This window comes from Patiria miniata, unplaced genomic scaffold (genome assembly GCF_015706575.1).
Source record: "Patiria miniata isolate m_02_andy unplaced genomic scaffold, ASM1570657v1 HiC_scaffold_5, whole genome shotgun sequence".
Taxonomy (NCBI): domain Eukaryota; kingdom Metazoa; phylum Echinodermata; class Asteroidea; order Valvatida; family Asterinidae; genus Patiria; species Patiria miniata.
The window spans coordinates 21,002,400-21,022,894 of NW_024037072.1; the positions used below are offsets into that span (position 1 = coordinate 21,002,400).

A 20,495-nucleotide genomic window follows, 5' to 3' on the forward strand; every position below is an offset into this window, starting at 1 on the left:
ACCGTGTAACGTTCAATCCGGCTACGGCCCCTGTGAATTCACACTACAAATTCTCGACACGGATCGCATTCGGCACAGGGCGCTGCGATGATTTTCTCAATCCCATAATGCATTGCGACGCACGAGGCTTACGGACAGGCCGGTGTGCAGCGTGAATTTACTACTCTGTGAAATACGGACTCATTGGTAGTATTGCGCATGCCTTTTGGGAGAAGGACCTGTCACGTGAAAGGGTTTGACCAATAATAAGAGAGTAAACGAATCTGATTTGGGAGTCCGATTTTTGTACGACACCAGCGCAGCTGTGTGCAATATTTCCAAAATGGCTCCGGTCATTTCGTTAGACGATTCGTTCTATTTAACATTAGAAATGTACATTTTTGGGGTACATTTTGCGGACCTAATACAAGCCCAGACTCGGTAAAGGATGCTCCATACACCGATACATTAATGGATGATAATTAGGGAGCGATTGTTTCGGGATCGGTGTTTGTGACGGCGATAGTGGTGGAGGGAAATATTATGCTCGGGGTGTCAGATTTTCGGTAAAATGTTGGCCTCAACTCAACACGGATCAGCCGTGAGTGACTCAACCCGGGGCGGTTCACACTATCATTTTCGACACGGTTCACGCCGAAAAATGCAATTTCGATCCGGGTTGAGATTTTCAACCCTGGTCCCTCCCAGGGTTGATTTCGATCCGGCTAGAGCACTCTACCCGGGTCGGAACCGGGTTGAAACTGTAGAAGTGGGAAAAGGGTTGAAAAAAATCTCGGGGTTGGAACCGGTTCCAACCCGGAGATTTTGGACAGTGTGAAAAGGCCTTAAGTGTGAACGGTTCTGATCAAGGTGGTCCCATGTTGAAATGTGTAAGTGAGTTGATAGTGCGAGGGGGGAAATCTCAACGGACTGTTTGGGGGCAGCACTGGGAAGCCGTGTGTTTGATTATAGGGGCTTTATAAGAGGATGCCCTTGGACTTCACAGAGGCGATGGAGGCGTTGACCCATTAAATAGCCCTTGATCTCCGCCTTAATGACCAATTTCCATGGACAATCAATCTTCTAAAACAGAAGTACCCTTATCAAGGGGACAACTGGCACGCCTATCGAAGAGGAAAAAATCAGGACTAATACTTCACAGGAAGTGCAAAGGGCTGGAAACTAATTAATGTGTCCAGCAAGGTAATTGGGGCAGGGTCGGTTTTTTCAACTGAAGAAGCTCAGTTGAAAACTTTATTTTAGTATTGAAATATAAGGCGAAGTAAAAAAAACAACATGTTTCTCGTCTCCACCCGCTTCCTTTTTGGAGGCCGCCTGAATTTTTTTATTATTCTTTTATTTTTGAAAAATGCAGTAAATACACCAAAAAAGTCCACAAATTCATCGGAAAATACAAAACTGTTCATTGTAGCCCAAAACATCTCTAATTGGCACTGTATGTTCAGTTCTCTTGTCCAACTTGCCTTTCATTTTAAAAGTATCTTTAAACAGTGGCAACACCAACGGTTGCACGAAATTTTAAAATGGCGTCCATCTTGAAAAAAATAAAAAGCCCCTCTTCTTCCTGTTTTTCAAAAACCCAGACGAGAAACATGTTTTTGTTTTTTTCATTCGGCCTAAAGGTTAAATTTTGTTCACGCCTTCTGACCCTTCAAGAAATGGTGGAGCCCATACAACCAACCACCATTTCCACCTGTGTTAACCCATACCCATGGCTGGTATAGGTGTAGGCCTCTGGTATTGCTGCTTTTTTTTTTAGAACCCCTCAATCCAAACAACTTCAAACTTGAAACTGCACATTCTGGGGTCCTGAGCAATACACCTGCCGATTTTCAACTTCATACAGTGTCCGGTTTTGGAGATAATCGAAATATAGACAGACACACAGAGATTCCTGGAATTATAGTAAGATGTACATGTACTGTCCTGAATCCTCAAATTTCAATGTGATTTTTCACCCACCCTAGACAGTTAGGGTACTTGGAAGTGAGAAATTGGATACTTGTGTATATAAGGGTGAAGTGTAATAGGGTGAGGGTTACTTAGGCCAATTTTTTTTCTTGGAAGCAAAGTAAGGAGTTACTTGAAGTCATGGTAAACATGATAATGCACACTTTTGTAATGATCAAACTTGCTCTGTGTGCATGCACTGTGGGTACAGGGAGAACTGGATGTTGTATAAAACATGACATGTTTGCTTCCCTCTTTTATTACTTGTTTATGTTCACTCAATGTTTCTGTCTCTCATTATATAGTTTTTCCTGGTAATTTTTTTTGCCTTTTTTGGCCTGTTGTTGATTTTGTTACCGCGTTTTTGCCTTTTTCGTGTTTCTAATGGCTTGTTGTTACATTATACATTGTTTTTTTAATACATTTTGTGCTTAGTTTTTATGCATTTTACATGTACTTGTTTGGTTTGGTGTTACGTGTTGCATTATACCTTTTGCTATTGTAGCCATTTTCTTCTTGTAGCACTCTTAAGGTGCATGTGGTAGTTATAAATAATTGATCTTTTGATTGCTTAAATTTCCTGTTGGCTTTTTAGAGTTTTTAGGTTTGAATTGTTTTCTTTTGGCATAGTAACTTGCATTCTAATTTCGTTTGCCTCCGTGTTTTAGTACTTGTCACTGTATAGCACTTTAAGTAACTTTCATATTTTTAGTATTTTCATCGCCTGTAGGTTTTATAGTTTTTTTATTGTGAGGCGCTTTGAGGTATTTTTACATAAAGCGCCATAGAAATGCCTTTATTGTTATTATTATTATTATTTCATGAGACACTAGTGCTTTTGTCATCCTCATCATAAACTATGTTTGCATTTGACATTTGAGTACAAGGAGAACTCTTTGATCACATTGTCAGTGCGGCACAATCAATCACACTATAGTCGTACCCGGTTTAAATTAACCTGCAATCTGACATTTTAATTTCCTTTTTATTACGCAAAAAAAGGGGGAAAAATTAGACAAGCCCACGGAAGCAGATATTGAACAGGCGCTCTCCTGTTTGAAGTGTTCCATTATTGGAATCCTCCCAAATCATCTATCATCCCTCTCCAAATACGAGGCAATAATTGGCTTCTGGCTGTACTTTCATGAGAGCTCTCATCAATTTGGGATGTTCTTGATGAACTCAAACCTGCCTGTGTTAATAGTACAGGGTGGGTAAAAAAAAAGCGAAACCTAAATGTCGGGACCATTGTTTTAGTGAAGTTCTGCATGTAGCATTTTCAAAATCTAGGATATGAAAGCCCAATTCATAAGCTTTCTTTTAGCACAAGAATCATTCAAATCACTTATGTACTTTTCAAGTAACGGAATTTTAAACACAACCACCATTTTAAAGTTCTGTCCACGGACCACAAGAAGGTAAGTGTTCTTCAGCAAAACGAAAAAAAATCACATACATGTAGGGATGTGTGTGAATTGTTTCCGATTTGCTTAGAGAACGCACACCTTTTCTGTGATCCGTGGACAGAACTTTAAAACGGTGGTTGAGTTTAAAATTCTGTAGTTTGAGAAGTACATAAGTGATTTGAATGATTCTTGTACTAAAAGAAAGCTTATGAATTGGGCTTTTATATCCTAGATTTTGAAAGTGCTACATGCAGAACTTCACTTAAACAATGGTTCCGACATTTGGGTTTCGTTTTTTTTACTCACCCTGTATACACCGATGCGTCTACAGAGGATGTGGCAAGGGTGGGTCAATATATCAAAACATAGAGAAAGATTATGATCAATCTGGCAGAATATCGCGCTTGCATGCCCAGCTAATTAGGCAAAATATTAACAGGAATAATCAGGCCAAGTATGCATTTTCCCTATGAAAAAAAGTTTACATCAAAGCAACAATCAGGGCAAAACTGAATAAAGCTGAAAGCTGAAAATACAGGTATTGCTCACAGTATTAAGAAATAAACCAGCTGATTTAACCAGTGAACAGCAATAAACCTGTACCGGGCATGTACACCTTAGCCGGTAAAATATTGCTACGCATAATTAGTTGCTTACCTAAAATCAACTAAAAACTAGATATGTCTATTCCATGGACAGAACACAGGGCTTTTCCGCACTGTTGTTTTTTTATGAAGTTATGTTTTTATGAGTTTATGCATTTGGGGAGAACAAAAAGACAAAATGAAAACAAATCTGAAAGAATACAAAAGGCTTTTTATCTGCCTTTAGCAAATTTCTGTGGACATGAGCGCCATGGAATTGGCCCCTGCACTTGTAAAGCAAATTATTTCTCAGTTTATCACAATTTTGCAATAAGAAGCTCTATGAGATTGGCCCTGGTTGATGTTAACTTACTATTGGAAAAGCACTCAAACACATGGTATGGAGCAAAACAATCCACAACTTGATTGATATGAATACACATCACAGCAATAAGCAATGTGGGCTTAAGACATGTCCACACCTCCTGGGGAACTGTGAGCGACGAAGAAGGCCTGTTTTCCTGATGGAAGTAGGGCACTCGTTTGGTCATCACGAGTGCTCAAATGACAGCACTGAGCGATTGTGTCTTAGTAAATACATTTGGGCACACGCTAGAAGCTCTATTTCCCATGTTTGCTGCACCCAAACATGTAACAAATTCCTGATTTCTAAAAGACTCATGCTCAGGCACAGAAATGTATAGTACATGTACATGTAGTAACCTTCTAGTGCCACTCGCTTCCAGAAAACTTAGGAATAACCCCTTCCTGTTGGTTTCTATAATGGAGTGCATCACGATTTGCATTGATAATACACTAATAGGCCTGAAACACCTGTGACTTTTAAATTAGACTCTTAGTTGATATTCCCAGGATGAACCCTTCCGGCTCTTCGAAAGGAGATACACGAGACCCGCCTCATTAAACTCACTAACCTGGGGAGCAATCCTTCATCTCTAAGGTATCTACGGCCACGTCTCCCTCATCCCCACCTCCGCTATGCTCCGCCTCCAAAATGACACGGAAGGGCTCTTTCAGTCTCCCGAGGGACAACACATCACCCAGCCACCTGCCCGGAAGGGAAGAGAGAAAAAAGGAAGACGAAAGTGACTACGAGCGATTTGATCGTAGCAGCGGGAGCAAAAATACAGAAGCCGGAAGCGGTCAGAGATTTCAGCACTACAGTTTTCAGGCCTGGGGGCTTTGTTGACGGAAGTCGGCAAAGAAGTCGGTCAGAAACGCAAATCCATTAAGTCATCAGAGCGTGATACGGGCTTGAGGCAATGAAGTGTCGTTTTCTTTGAAGAGTTTGTTTGTGAAATGTTAGAGGGTTTTCTGGCTTTAAGGATTACAGAAAAAGCCACTTATTTTGGTAATAGCTAGTCAGAACTCAACAAATGCACAATTTGCATGATTTATCGGTTGAATAGGACTAGATAGCCACTTAGGACGGTCATCATGGGCCGTTGTGTACGCAGTTTGGTCACGAATATCACATTAGCGATGCGATTATAGTGTGATCAGCATAATTTGGCACTCAGCGGCCTATCAGATACATGTAGCTCTTGCCCATAATGACAATAAGGATTACACACGCAAGTCATACCTGTAATGTTGATGGTTTGTAGAAAACCATCAACAGCTGGTCTTCCATTACGGTGGATGACGTGGATTTTAGGTAGTCACGTGCTCATCAACAGTGTTTCCCCAATTCACAGTGCATGCTACAATACAGAGGTTTCGCATCTGAACGCGTACATTGTACGTTTAGCTATCCGTTAACTGGTATCGACCATTCTGTTGTTTCGCATCGTGTTCGTGTACACATATGCGCTTAGTTAAAGGGAATGTACAACATTTGCTTTTGCCGCAATTTTCAGAAATAAATGGATTTGGAGGATTAGTATATTATAGCAAATATTGTTAAACTGACTTGTTTCACATTTTGGGCTTGTAGATGCTGGAAACAACAAGAAAACCAATCATGTTCTTGTAGTCTGGTTCCCTGACCCCACTTAAGATGAAACAGAGAAATGTATAGACTTTGGGGAATTTTAGGCCTAAAGGCCAGAGAATCAGTCTAGCAGGCTTGTACCCCTTCACAGGTGTTTAATAAATTTCAAAGAAAATGCGGAACAACTGTTATGAAAAATTCGGAGCGGTTTTTGAAAAAAGCCAGTTTTTCTCCAACGCTGGTCGGCCGACGATTTTACAGGATGCTTTAGACTGTCATTCCCTTACAATCTATTTGTAAGGTATTTCGTGATAATTTGATCATTTCGTTTTTTGATGTTTGCAAATGTTGTATCTTCCCTTTAAAGGAACCAAAGCAGTAATCCCAAAATGACAGCCTCTGATGGAAGCCTCGTTTCTGCGGCTAATCCTGCTTTGAAACACAGACAAATGGTACCGGTAGAAATATGTTCACCAATTCATCCCCTTTCAATCAAATCATACACGATTAAATAAGTTATCAGAAAATAGGATGAAAATCCAGAATTTACTATGCGTTTCACACTGACGCGTAGCGCGCGATATATCCGTGCCGTGTACACGCGTAGTGGATAGTGAGTTGCGTATGATGACACAAGACCACACAAACTGATGACCTATCCGACGCGATAACCGTTTCCATTTGCTTGCGAAATCTCGCTAAAAGTTGACCCAAAATGGTTGACATGCATGTATGACTCACCTTTGAAGCTTAAACCCTTGTTCGGGATTTCATTGCTAAACACAACCCGCATTGTTTGATACTGCCTTTACTTTGTGATATTCACAAGTTAAAAGCAAAAAAATTAACACACCAAAATAATCCTGTCAACAACCAAAAACATGATAGGAAAACAACAGAGCAACAACAAAGACAAAAACTACATTAGATACAATGTACTGGTAGGTCATATTAACTTTAGCTCTTCACATGACAAACATGTACCGGTACATGTATGCAAGATCATATTGCAGGCTTTGCTCGTTATGAAAAGTACCCACTCGCAAAAAAAAGACCCCCTCCAAAAAAAAACACAAACTAAATTATTAAAATTAAGGCTCTGCTGTGATCATTGTGGTTCAAACACAATGCAGTTTTATTCAAGTCTGCCAAGCTTGTTTACCTGCATGTATGTCAGCATGATCATGGCCTCAGCCTACCCACAAAAGAAATACAATTTTAATAGTTCTTGGCACACATCCAAGTGATACCCTTGAGGTTGTTACCGAAGCATTATTGAGAGTCGATTGGGAGGCGTTAGTTGCAGGTCAATTTTGTTAATTCATGGCCACTTTTGATGAGCTGTTCTGCGCTCCATTATTACGCTATTAATCACTGGAATAAATTACTGTACATTGATCTTGGGATGGTCAAGGATTGTGTTCACAGTATATCTAACCTATATATTCATTAATATCCTATTCAAAACGACACAAGACAAACATCCGAGATGTAACCGTGTGGTCAAAGTATTTCAATCTGTAGCTCCTATTCCTCCTAAAAAAATTAATTAATTCTTCAAGTAAAACACAAACAGTCTCTGATAATTACTTAATCTGTCTCAACAACACTTGAAAAATTGCTCTAAAATTTCTTTCTTGTAACCTGAAAAATACTTTACCATCAAGCCCCAAATTCCAACCCAGCCCCCCCCCCCTTGGGCTAATAAAAGGTAAAACAAATTTTTAATATATATATATATATATAACAAATATTGATCTAAAGCATGAATGCAAAAAAACATGTACGAGTTCACAAGTAAACAATTCTTCAAACGCATTGTTCCATAATTTATTTTACACATTTTCTCTCAGGCACTCTTGAGGAACCCAGTTGATGAACTAACAGCTGAAGATGATGGTCTTCCGCTTGCCGTGGGATTGTTGAATTAAGCAGTATTAGGGTCTACCTTAGCACAACTGTAGGCAGAATAGAAGTATGCTTAGAATGGCTCAAGACTTCTTTCCCTGATTCTTAACTCGTATGTACATTGCTACTGTATTTACCCTTACTTGCCCTGTGCTACACGTATCAAAACAACTACAATTTTACAGCATTTACTCAAACGAACAGTCTAAATAGGTCCTCTGTTAACTAACTGCATTTCAGTACTTCATACCCAGTAACCAGGGGAAAGGGCTTACATGTTTGGTGCCGGTACATTCATTTCGAATCCTCTATAAATTGTTATCAATTTTATCTTAAATGAGAACATATGTATTAGGTTCTAACCATGGTAAATCAAATCTGAAATCAGAGGTTTGTAGTTCATCTTTAGGAAAACTTGTGCATACAGCATATGATGGATTTCATGTGATGAGTTACGTTTCGAGATCAATGTGGGATCAATGGGGAGCCTGCCGAATCAATGATGAATGAACCGACATGTGTATATTTTGTCTGTAAATTTGAAAAGGAGCAGGCAACTATCAGATGCAGATTGTCGACTGCTGAAACAATGCACAACAGTTCACAAATATATGTCAGCAGTGAATGCATATCATTATCAAATGGGGCAGTATCAAAAGTCCGAAGCCTCATACCCTAGGTTCGACGCCTCATAGTCCGAAATTTCGGACTTATGAGGCATCGGACTTATGAGGCATAACATTTATTCCGCCTCATAGGTCCGACGCCTCATAAGTCTGATGCCTCTTAAGTCAGACGTCGGAAAAACGAGGCGTTTAATTTGTCGGAGCTACGAGGCGTCGGAGCTACGAGGCGTCGGAGCTTTGAGGCGTCGGACTTATGAGGCGTCGGACCTACCGGTATGAGGCGTCGGACATATGGGCCTTTATTTGGTTAGGGGATGCCATTTTGTCGGACATTTAAGGCGTCGGACCTATGAGGCGTCGGACTTATGAGTGGACCCCTATCAAATCACTATCAAATCACCAACTCCGCCCCCCCCCCCCCTACAGACTTTTGGCTCCATAAATGAACAAAAGGATGCTTAGAAGAGCATGCCTGAAGGACACTTCTCTGGTCACAATATAACATGCATGCATACAATATACCAATGCACACGAGGCAAGATGGCTCCACTTGTCCTCCAATATTGGCACTCTGCATTTTTCATCAGCTGGATACTTATGTACCATAGTACACAGAGTCCATTCCATACATGTTTAAACTCCGGTATGGACTCCGTGCACGAACAGTAGATAGTGCTTTGCGACCAAGCACTTTTGGGTAAGGTGATCCACTGATCACACGTGTCGCCTTTTTTTTCGCGGTCCATCCCTATATGTTTTGTGTTCTAGAGCTTATTCTTGTGGAAGCTGTTCATTTTCAGTTGCAGAAATGATTGGCTCCTGGAATTTATTTTGAACTACAGAACCACCTCTTGACACCCTTAAGTTAACCTTTTCACCTAACACGTCTTCATTGACCTTCAGCGCTATCACAGTATCAGGCAGTTTTGTTTTGTTGTTCTAAACCATCCTTACACACACTGTGGCATTGATGACAAGGTGTTGAGGAACGGCAACTGACAAGTGATGCCGCTTCCTCCAACTGACAACCCAAAACTTCACACACAGTAAATTGAAGGGTACAAGAAATGCTTGTTTATCATCCAGTTCATAAGTGTGACGTCATTTCAACTTAAACCACGTTTTAATTTTTCAGTAGCCTGCTGGCCAAATGCTAGTCAAAACAGCAGCGGGCTGGTCAAACTATTCCATAAGTAGCCCAGCTGGCGAGTCAAAAATTATTGGGCTACGGCAAAGATGAAAGGACAGGAAGAAATAAATCATTAAATTCAGAAAGCAAATCTGTATCAATTTGTGTCTAATTTAATTAATATGTTTAGGGTTAAAATATTTGATTTGATTATTAAAAACACTGACAAGATTGCCTCTGGATACACGTTTGACATGTACATCGTTAAAGGGAAGATTTGCAAACATCAAGAAACGAAATGATCAAATTATAACAAAATATCTCACTGGACTGTTTGCGAATGACCGTCTAAAGCAAACTGTAAAATTGTGGCTCCTTGTGTGCTGACATTTTCAAGAAATCTATTTATAATACTTTCAAGTATTTTTTCAACGCTGGTCAGCCGACCATCGTTGGAGAAAACTGCCTTTTTTTTAAAAACTGCTCCTAATTTTTCATCTTTAGTCATTCTACATTAACTTTGCAATGGAAGGGATACAAGCCTGCTAGACTGATTCTCTCACCTTACAATTCCCAATGTCTATAAATTGCAACGTCTCATCTTAAGTGGGGTCAGAGAACCAGACTACAAGAATATGGTTATTTTTTTGGATTTTCCAGCATCTTCTGACTCAAAACGTGAAACAAGCTAGTTTAACAATACTTTCTATAGCACACTAATCCTCCAAATTCATTTATTTTTGAAAATTGCAGCAAAAGCAAATGTTGTATATTCCCTTTAAAGAAAAATATGTAGGCTAGTTAAAATGCGGGCAAGTAAGAGTCTGTTTCAGCATCCCGGCTGGCTGGTGAAAAAACAGTTACGGTCGAGCCCTAGTACGTGTCACAGAGTAGCATTAATAATCACTGGAACCTCTGGAACGGGAAGTAGTGCAAAGATGCAAGTTCAGCCAATGGGCGCTACTAATCAGTGGTGCGTGTACGACAGTAAAGCCCAGTTCATACTCGGCGCGAAAGTGAAAGCGAACGCGAATTTGTGACGTCATGGAGAGTATTCGCGATGCGAATTCGTAAAAGTTGAACACATTTCAACTCGGGCGAATTTCGCAGCGAATGTTTCATGACGTCAAGTTCGCTTCGCATTCGCTTTCGCATGAAGTATGAACCCGGCTTCACATGTACTTGACATACATGTACAGTCACTTACGAACCGGAATGTGACAATTTCCCAAGACGTTAGACAACACTTTCAATAATAATGTAGACATTTATAACGCGCAACATATCCACTCAGAAAGAGTGCTCAAGGTGCTCGCAATTAAATGTTCATGATAAGATACACAGTCTGACAGTGCAGATGCAACAAGTTCATCTGTAAGAAAGAGTATTTGTTCAGATGGGTGTTTTTAGTTTTCTTTTAAAGTCATTCACAGTCTCACCATGTCAGGCAGAGTCTGGGCAGAATCAACTGTGTTTTCCTCTGTCTTAACCGTAACCTCCCAAATTCCAACAAAATCCATCCCCCATGTTGGTAGATTTCGGGGGGACTTGGTCCTGCAGGCCTGGTTCGATTAAATTGTTGATGGAGTGTGATGGACTTGGGACCAGAGGCCTGAAGCAAAGCATGCATTGCAAGCAGTGCGATTGATGGATTTTGGCGGACTTGGTCCAGTACTTAGTAAAAGACGTTAGGGAGTTAGGGTTAAAAGGGGAAAAGTTTTTCCACCTACCCGGGATTTTTTGGGGGGCTAAATGAATGACTTACCAATTCCCTTGACTTCCACTCGTCTCCCAAACGGAAACATTCTGGTTGCCGAGGGCAAGAATCACCCGTAGCGTCCCAACATCTCTGCCGCTCATGTGGTAGAAGAAATGGAAGCTGCACTGTGGACCGCTCTCCGAGTACAGTGGGCTGACGAGACGCGAGAGGGCGCCTTTCTCTTTACCTGTTGCGTCGACATACAGGTAGCTGCTTGACTCTGTATGGGGGTGTAGTGGGGGGGGGGGGGGAGATTGAAATAAGTACAAGTAATCAATGACAAGATTTGGCGTGATTTAGTTTAAAGCAGTGTGGACTCAGTGCATTAAGTGCCCCTTCATCATCAGTGATAGAGAGATTTGACCCACTCTTAAATGCCACAGACCACTCATGCTGCCACCATTTCAGTCATGTTCCCTGTATCCAATAACAGTACTGAATGATAATTTTCTTTGTGCAAAAAGGAACCAGACTATTTTTCCTTCCAGCCTCGTTTTGGTTACGTTGCTTTGAATGGGGGAAAAAAAAAATCAAGATTGCTGCAAGGTGATAATGGTCTATTGCCACTGAGCACCGGCACCCACAAAGATGCTATGGATTTGCCTGAATTCAAATGAAAACAAGAAGTGCCTTCTTCGTGCCAATTTGTGCACTATACCAGGTATCGGTCCCATAGTTTCTGCATGATGTCAAGATGGGTCTGGGAACAACCAAACTTAAATTTCTGACCCAAATTGGTGTAAAAGAAGAACCCAAATCCATACTCCAAATAGTCTTTTCCAGGCATCTAGCCAAATGCATTGAAAAACTTGGACTTTCTACCATGTCAAAATGAATTTGAACAAATCTTAGCAAAATGAATTTGAACAAATCTTAGCATAAACTATCTTATAATAGTTTATGCGGTACCCGCTGCTATGTACATCAGATTCGAACCGGCCAACCGATCCCGCTAGCTCGGTGGTCGAGTGGTAAGACATCTGCACTAGAAAGCAGGAGGTCGTGATTTTGAGTCCCACCCGAGTGATTTGTTCAACTTTCACTTGGGAGGTAACACACTGAGTATACAGTGTTTAAAAACGTCCGTGAAGGGCAAAACCTAATTTGATTTATATCACCCCGACGCAAAAATTCCATCTTATAATAAATCTTAGTCGAGTTGGCCCATTCTTGTTGTCATGCATTCAGTAACAAAGTGAGTTAAACAAAAAAAATGAAACTTAGTTTTGGGCACTTTAAATACCATTTCCAAAAATATTATTTCTCAATCTGCTCATAAATAACAATCTTCCCTCGCCACGCAAAATTATATAATTCCTCCTTTTTAATTCTCCTTTAATAGCACAAACAAATGTCATCATAGTAACACAGAACTTAACCTTTTTCACAATTTTCGCCAACTCTTCCTTTCATTGCTAGGCGAAATGTGTTCACAATATGGCAACATGACAGCCATGCATGCATGATGTCCTAATACCATGGCAACATGTGCCTACATGAAACTGCCAAAACCCTCAAATCAAAATGTCAAGTTTCTACCGACCGGTACGGTTATTTTGTTTGCCTTCGCCATTGGGAGGAATCACAGAACAAACTGATTGCTTGGAGATGTGTCATGTTTGAAATCAATCTTGCGTGCACGTACCGGTACCTAGTGTTTGCTTTTTCAGTAAAGAAGGAGGTCCGCGCTAACAGATCAAATCACATACATGTACATGATTGTAGGATCTTGGTTTGTACTTTGGCAGCATGAACCCTAAAGAACGTGATCCACAGTCTGCTTCAGTGAGAAATTGGCGTAATGGATGTGAAGTGTTTTTTAAATGTCTTGTATTCTACGCACGAGTTTGTAAGACTGCTGGGTTTCTGCTGAAAGAATAACCTCTTGCCTTTGCTTTTGGGAATTATTTGTAGTTTCTCATTAAACAAGGTCTTGTCTGAGGAATTGGAATTACCATTTTTATCATATTAGCAATTGTAGTATCAATAGTGATTTCTTCTACTTTTTTCTATTAATTCTTTCATTTAGTGAGTTACTCTCAAAATGTACTGATTCTAGGAACCCTACCCATCCTGGCAAATTCCAACACCATATGGAAAACTGTACACACATATTTCTGACTTTGTATCTGGAGGTGTGCCAACCCAATGTAAAAGACTGTCAGTTTAGGGGTACTGTACCCATCCTGACAGATTCCAATAGAACATGCAGTTGGGGTTTGATGTGTTGAGTTCTGTTAGGGTTAAGTTTCAAATATTATTTGGATACATGATCCTTTCATGTGTCGCTGCTATAAAGCGCAAAGGGTGTGTATGTGTTCATGAGTTGTTCACAAGTTGAAGTTGGTGCACCGACGAAGCGACCTTTCGCCCCCAAAAACAGGTGACACAACCGTACTCACTCACGAAGTGCCCGACAGGCAGACAAGCTGCCTTCCCCACGAAGCAGATGAGGGGAAGCCTCTTATAAGATGGAATTTTGCGTCAGGTGATATAAATCAAATTAGGTTTTGCCCTTCACCGACGTTTAAACACTGTATACTCAGTGTGTTACCTCCCGAGTGAAAGCTGGAAAAAAATCACTCGGGTGGGACTCGAACCCACAACCTCCTGCTTTCTAGTGCAGATGTCTTACCACTCGACCACCGAGCTAACAGGATCGGTTGGCTGGTTCGAATCTGATGAACATAGCAGCGGGTACCGCATAAACTATTATAAGATGGAATTTTGCGTCGGGTGATATAAATCAAATTAGGTTTTGCCCTTCATTTGAGGGGAAGCCTCATTTCCGATAAAATTTGAAGAAAAAAAATATTGTAAAATACAAAATTTAAACTCAGGAACTGCAGTGCTAGTCTGAAATTCCTTTTCAGCAACTACTTAGAATGTTTGAAGTACATTGCACTGGTCACTTATTATTTATAAGCTAAAAAAAAAAAAGTCGGATGCTAATTTTATTTTTATTGACCCATACGAAGTTGAAGTGCATAATTTATCAGATACTGAATATTACAAAATACCAACAATATGGCGTGGTAAATATTTAATGGCAAACGGTGTAATTACTCAGTAGCTACGGCACATGTAATTTGTTAGTCTACTTTGAAGGCCATGGCATGTTTTATACATAGATCTTGTCCTTTCGACCCTTGGCTCGTTTGCAATAATACAAATAAAAAACAACTGCTGAATATTTAATGTAACTAACAATGAACCCAAAAAAATACAAGTGCAGAGATGCCAAGATCACGCAGAAGCTGGGGTGTGACAGTGTGAGTGGCACCAACGAAATATGGATCTGCACATGTACGCAGTGTTAACTCCATTAATAAAAGTTACATGAACAAACTGTAGATTGCAAAGCATTATTAAGGGACATTTGCATTCATGCATATATGATGAAGTACATCTCCCCATAATGTAAAAAATCCACACCAATCAAAGGACACTTGATACATGTAGGTTTCCTTTCTGATCACAGCTGGCTGAAGCGGAAGCAGAACAAAGGCAAGTGGAGCCATTCCCACTCCCCCACCCACACTTTTGGATCCCCCAGCAGAATGATGTATGTTCCCTCACCTACGTACTTTAAAGCTATAGTCCATCATTTACAGCTATCTAAGCAACTGACAAAATTGTTGTTGAACAGCAAATCTGGTTTATAGATTGTAACGGGACTAAATTCTCTGTGAAATTATTCGCTCTCGCAAGCTGTCATTTTGAAGAAAACAATGAAAGAAGGCCATTTCCAACAATGCGTCTAAAGCCACATCGACTCCTTGGTAATTTCCATTAGTACATGTAGTTCGTTTTTAATTCAGCAAAGCGCGCGCAAGCATCAATGCAATGCACATACAGTTGCTATAATTTGTCGGTCCAATGCACGGCATCGCATAGCTGCAAATTGGCTGAATGATAACATGTTCCGGACACTGAAATCGGGCGCATTTCAAAACATGACTCGTCAACTTTTGATTTGAAATCAAGATCCTAGAATATTGTGTTTCTCGGAATATAAAGCATTCAAAGAGCTAAAACTTCATCAGGATAGTTGTTAATCACCCTACTTTGTATATTGAGCACTTTTGTTGCTTCAAACAAACATGCACAAATTACAAATGATGGACTCTACCTTTAAGAAATGCTTTGTCAGTGTATTGATCTAGTTACATGTACACTTACTTGTACATATACGTAAATTATTCAGTTTAATTTGGTTTCTTGACTTCAAATTGCCATTTTCAATTTTCCATCACTATAAACAGCATCAGGCTTTAATACACAGCTTCTCCTTTATGCTGGATTCTGGAGCTCTCACAATGTCATCAGATTTCTACCAATTAAGGAACTGAACTGCATGTTTCTCCAGAAAAACAAAAACTGATCACCAACAATAATAATGATACTTGCACAGGATGTGTGAAAAGTTCACTAACCAAAATGGCTTAGCTTTCCATCTTCAGTGTTTGTAATCTCAAGTTCCTGTGCAAGTACTTGGCCCAGTTGGGTGGAATTGGGTGTTGATTCTAGGCCAGCCATCCCCTCTAGGTACAGGCAGAAAGCAGCAAAAGCTGCTTCCTCCAACCAAATACTGGGCCATGGCGAGAACTTTACTGTCCTTAGCTGTACCCGTATGTGTAACTCAGATTCTCAGAATCACTCAGACCATGCTCAGACAACACTGAGTATACAGTGTTGATAAAAATACGTCAGTGAAGGACAAAACCCAATATTGAATGTATCTCAGATGTTGTCCACTCCACGGCAATCTCCAGGCACCAGTTACCGGTGGTACACTTGCCATATAATGTGCGAATGCAAAGATGTAACGGCTTATACATATATTCATGAAAACTGGTCGTGTGTACTCAGAACCATGTGAACACGCTCTTGCACATGCTGTGTCCTGCACAGAGCGGGGTCTAAATGTTGTCATGAAATGCCATCTAGGTTTAACTAGGGCTGTCCATTTGTGAATAATTTAGTATTGAGTAAGATTTGAGGCTTTGCATGGTGGAGATACTAAATAATGAAAGGTTTGCGGAAACACCATGTGCGAATAATTTCTCAACTAAGAGAATGGTTCTGAAAAGAACCAGAGGTATAAACTCGACGTTCCGGTCAGTATGCTCTGACCCTCTTCAGGAGACGATCAGAGCATACTCACTCTCCTGAAGATGGTCAGAGCATACTGACCGGAACGTCAAGTTTATACCTCTGGTTCTTTTCAGAACCATTCTCTTAGTTGAGAAATTATTCGCACATGGTGTTTCCGCAAACCTTTCACTAATTTAGTATTGGATTATTCAAACTTTGACTTTATCGAATGTTCAATTTCGAAATGCAATGATCAAGTTAAACATGTGTCAGCCTATAACCGTGCCCTGTTATAGGCGTAACCGGGGCTGGGGCTGGGGGGGGGGGAGGGGTTGCAGAGTTGCAAAGATTGGTAATGGGAAGAAAATTTTATTGTACAACTCAATATTTTTTTTACTGATTGCCCTTTTTCATTTTTTAATGAGCGCCCTGTTTCACAAGAGCCCTTGCCCCCGCGAATGTCATGCCACGTTGAAGAGCGCAACCTATTGTCTAGAAATTTCTGCTTTGAACAGCGCTCCCATCGAAAGAAGGCCCCCCCCCCCCTCCCCAACACTATATTTATTTTACAGAGGCCGGGTGTCCGGTGAAAAAAACCTGTCTACCTTTCAGCACGGTTGCCGAGTGCCCTTTCTCGCCATTGCACTGGGCAAATAAAACCCAGGTTACGCGCAAGACCGTGCCGCCGATCGGGAGCTGCGTGCACCTGTGCTAGTCAAAAATTTACCAAGATTTTATTAAAATACATGTATGTAATATAAAGAACAGGTAGCTGTGGCTGATAATTAACCACTTTTAAACAAGAAATTCAAGCTGGTTTTCCTCATGTAAGCTCACAAATCATGTACGATAACGGCTTTCACCACAAATGTGGCATTTCACAAAAAAATTAAGCTGCACAACTTATATGTTTTTCATCATCTACTCGAGACCGCCCCCAGTTTTTCGAATACTAGAATCTAAAAACTGTTATTCCGATATTCAGTTCATGATCGAGTATTCGAAAATTCAGTGTAATCGACAAAGCCCTTGTTTTTACGCACAGAGCCCAAACTGGAAAGCGTTGTAAGCCTACAAATGTAGGCATTTGTGAGATACATTGAGCCTTGCCCCCTCTACAGTTACAAAATGTTAAAGGTTAAGCTGTTTTAGGCACCCAAAAAAAGGCTCCGGTTTCTGGTATGGAGCTTGCCCAAAAAGTGGTGCGGCGACGCGTTTTTTTTTTTTTTTTTTACCTGATTTTTTTGCTTCAAATGTCGGCTGATGACTGCAAATGGTGCCCGACTAAACTTAGTGCAAATATATGGGAGTCCAGAGAGGCCACATAAAGCTTATTCTCGACCATAACCCAATCTAAAAACACGTTAAAAATGTGCAGCAGCAGGATTCCAGTCAAACCAGTGAGTTTGGCGGTTTTGAGACATCATCTTTCATTGAAAAAAAAACTTTTTCATTTTGCCGACGCGCATGGCTACGACGACGGGCGCGCATACCAGAAACCAGAGACTTTTTTTTTTGGCCTTATGATGGCAAAATCCTTTTTCCCCTTAATACAGCAGTCAATAAGAGTAATTAGCTTTTTTCCCTTCCTTATACATGTACATTACATGTGTCATTTCACAGATGAATAGCCTCACCCATGAGCCACTAAATACCGTTTTGGTGACGAGGATAGTTAACAGTTTAGTGCAGTCGGACCTATGAAGTCATGGTCGCTGAAGCATGGAATTAAATATCCATTTCCTGGCATTCCGGCATCAAGAATGGGAAGAAATAGCTCATCAAGCACCCTGCCTTTGCCATTTTTTCCCCCCAGATATTTCCCATGTGGAATTCTCCCTGTGATAATCTCTCCGTGTTGAAAGAAAGGTGCTGTTTTCTCAACAGAGAGAACCATGTCTACTGTGGACCGCTGTTAATTAAAGATCCACAGGTCCAGCAATTCCAGATATGGCAGGTGTTTAATTTTAAAAAATGACCTCCATTTTTTTCACATTTTTATTTTGAGAGACGGATATATAAACAATCATACAAAAGCATTTACATGTACCGGTACATGTAACAACACAAGTTGTGCACAAATCAAATTCTAGTGTTACATCTTAGCCCATTATTATGAGCTCATTATTATTATCTTTCTTTTGAATATGTTATTCAAAAGTGAATAACTTTTGAAATTTTTTTTTTAAAGTTGAACAAAGAAATTAAGTTGAGCGGGGTTTGAACCTACATGTTTGTACTACCTCCACTCCAGATTACCGTTCCGGAGCTCTATGTTTGCCCTATGTTGGCGGTTTCCAAATTTGTCGATGTTTTGTTCAAGGGGCACTAGTCAGATGCCTTTAAAAAAATGTTTTTGTAGAGTTCGAAAAATAGCTCTTTTAAAAAGAATCCCCCAAAAAACACAGACAGTTCTGTTTAACTTTCACTTTCCAGGACCATCTCGTTGTACTACTAATCGCTCACCCCGAACACAAACAAACTCGCTTCTGCAGAACAATGCCACCAGAAGACATAAAACTCAGCATAACATCCTGTCTTCCTATTGTCTGATCCTCTGGAATCAGATAATGTAGGAAACCTGACTACATCAAAAGAACAGAAACTGAACTAGTCATTTGTGTTTGTTTGTTTTTTAGAAAAGAGACTGTTTACAAAACTATTTCCTTCGAAGTGGAACTTTTCTTTTTTGAATTGATCAACATCCTGGGATCGAATTTGGAATTGTTGACTTGATAAGTGCAGAAACAAAAAGAGAAATGGTCAACACACACCCACACGTGTGTGTAAATGCCGACAATCGTGGACGCCCCATTGTCCCTAATCCTCTTTCCTTTGTTTGTACTCTTAACTTTTTAGCGACAACTCTCATTGTTTTTGTACACGATTTGAGATTGTGGACGTTCGGTCGATCGTGGACGTATTGTTTGCGCCCCAATTCTTTTGTCCTACGTCCACGATTGCCGGTGTTTACATACTCACACACACACAAATTAGCTGAATAACAATGGGCCATTAGATTAAGGTATGAATTTGAGATGAGGAAAAGAATAGACAATTGAACCGAAGGCACCTTACAACCATTCCAGTGCTCCACCAAAAGGATTTTGTGCAAAACCCATCATCATAACAGGGATAACATCCCATGATCTTAAAACTGATGACTCATGAAAAAGGAGGGGGGGGGGGCTTTGTATCAATAAATCGACATCTTACCCGTACGTGTATGTTCAGTTTGAATTACACGACCATTGGTGAAACATTTGGACAGCACCTGTCAATGATTACACTCTACATTTCTACAAAACCAATGAACATGTACCGGCATGTCTAGATTTGAACAGCTGAAAGCATCCTAATCATGTGCACATACATACTGGAATTTGTATCTTTGTGGAGACATTTCCTTTGTTCTTGGGTACTAAAGTTTTTGAGTTTGAAAGTGTAGTTTAAAAATGCTCTTATTTTAACCAGAATTAATTTCCTTGGCTGAAATTTGGACTGAATATTTCTGCTTTAATCCCTTTTCTAAAATTCTTCCATTTTCAACAGATCAACATAGCTTGGAAATTCCTAGTTTTTGAGTAAAATCCATATATCTATTTTGTGAAAACCCTGTGGAGACGTATTCATCTATAGGAATTGCCCTGTGGAGATGTATGCCATCTTTTGTTCCCTATTGTACACATGTCTCCAGAGGGTACGGTATATCAGATCTGCAGTATACCCGGTATGTGTACCGGTATCTTAGATTTATTCTATTTCATAGAAATAATGTACCTTGGAGATTCACGTAGGCAAATCAATAAATCAGAACAAATCTTTGGACAACCTGCATTGTGGTTTACTTCGCAGAGCTATGAAACAGATCATTTCAAATTGCCAATCCTAAATTTTGCTACAACATGAGATTAAAATTTCATCATTTTGTATTTGAAGCGGACAGAGAAAAGGTGTATTAGTGTGAAGGAACATACATGTAAATGTATGTTCCTTGGCTTATGGCTCCAGTTCAACTATAGGGGGCATAGTGGGGCATACTTTGTTTAGTCTGTAATTTCTTGTCAGAAAAATGCCAGTCT

At 40.2% G+C, this 20,495-nt stretch overlaps 1 protein-coding gene across 2 annotated transcripts in view; it reads right to left on the reverse strand.

Moving 5' to 3' along the window:
- LOC119740516 (ALK tyrosine kinase receptor-like) overlaps nucleotides 1–20,495 on the reverse strand; it is a 115,189-nt gene that overhangs the window by 46,492 nt on the left and 48,202 nt on the right. For both annotated transcript variants that reach the window (XM_038215858.1, XM_038215857.1), the window contains 2 exons: nucleotides 11,323–11,536; nucleotides 4,876–5,009 (listed from right to left, as the gene is read on the reverse strand). In XM_038215858.1, the coding sequence (XP_038071786.1) occupies nucleotides 4,876–5,009; nucleotides 11,323–11,536 (348 nt within the window). The remainder of the gene's footprint in view (nucleotides 1–4,875; nucleotides 5,010–11,322; nucleotides 11,537–20,495) is intronic.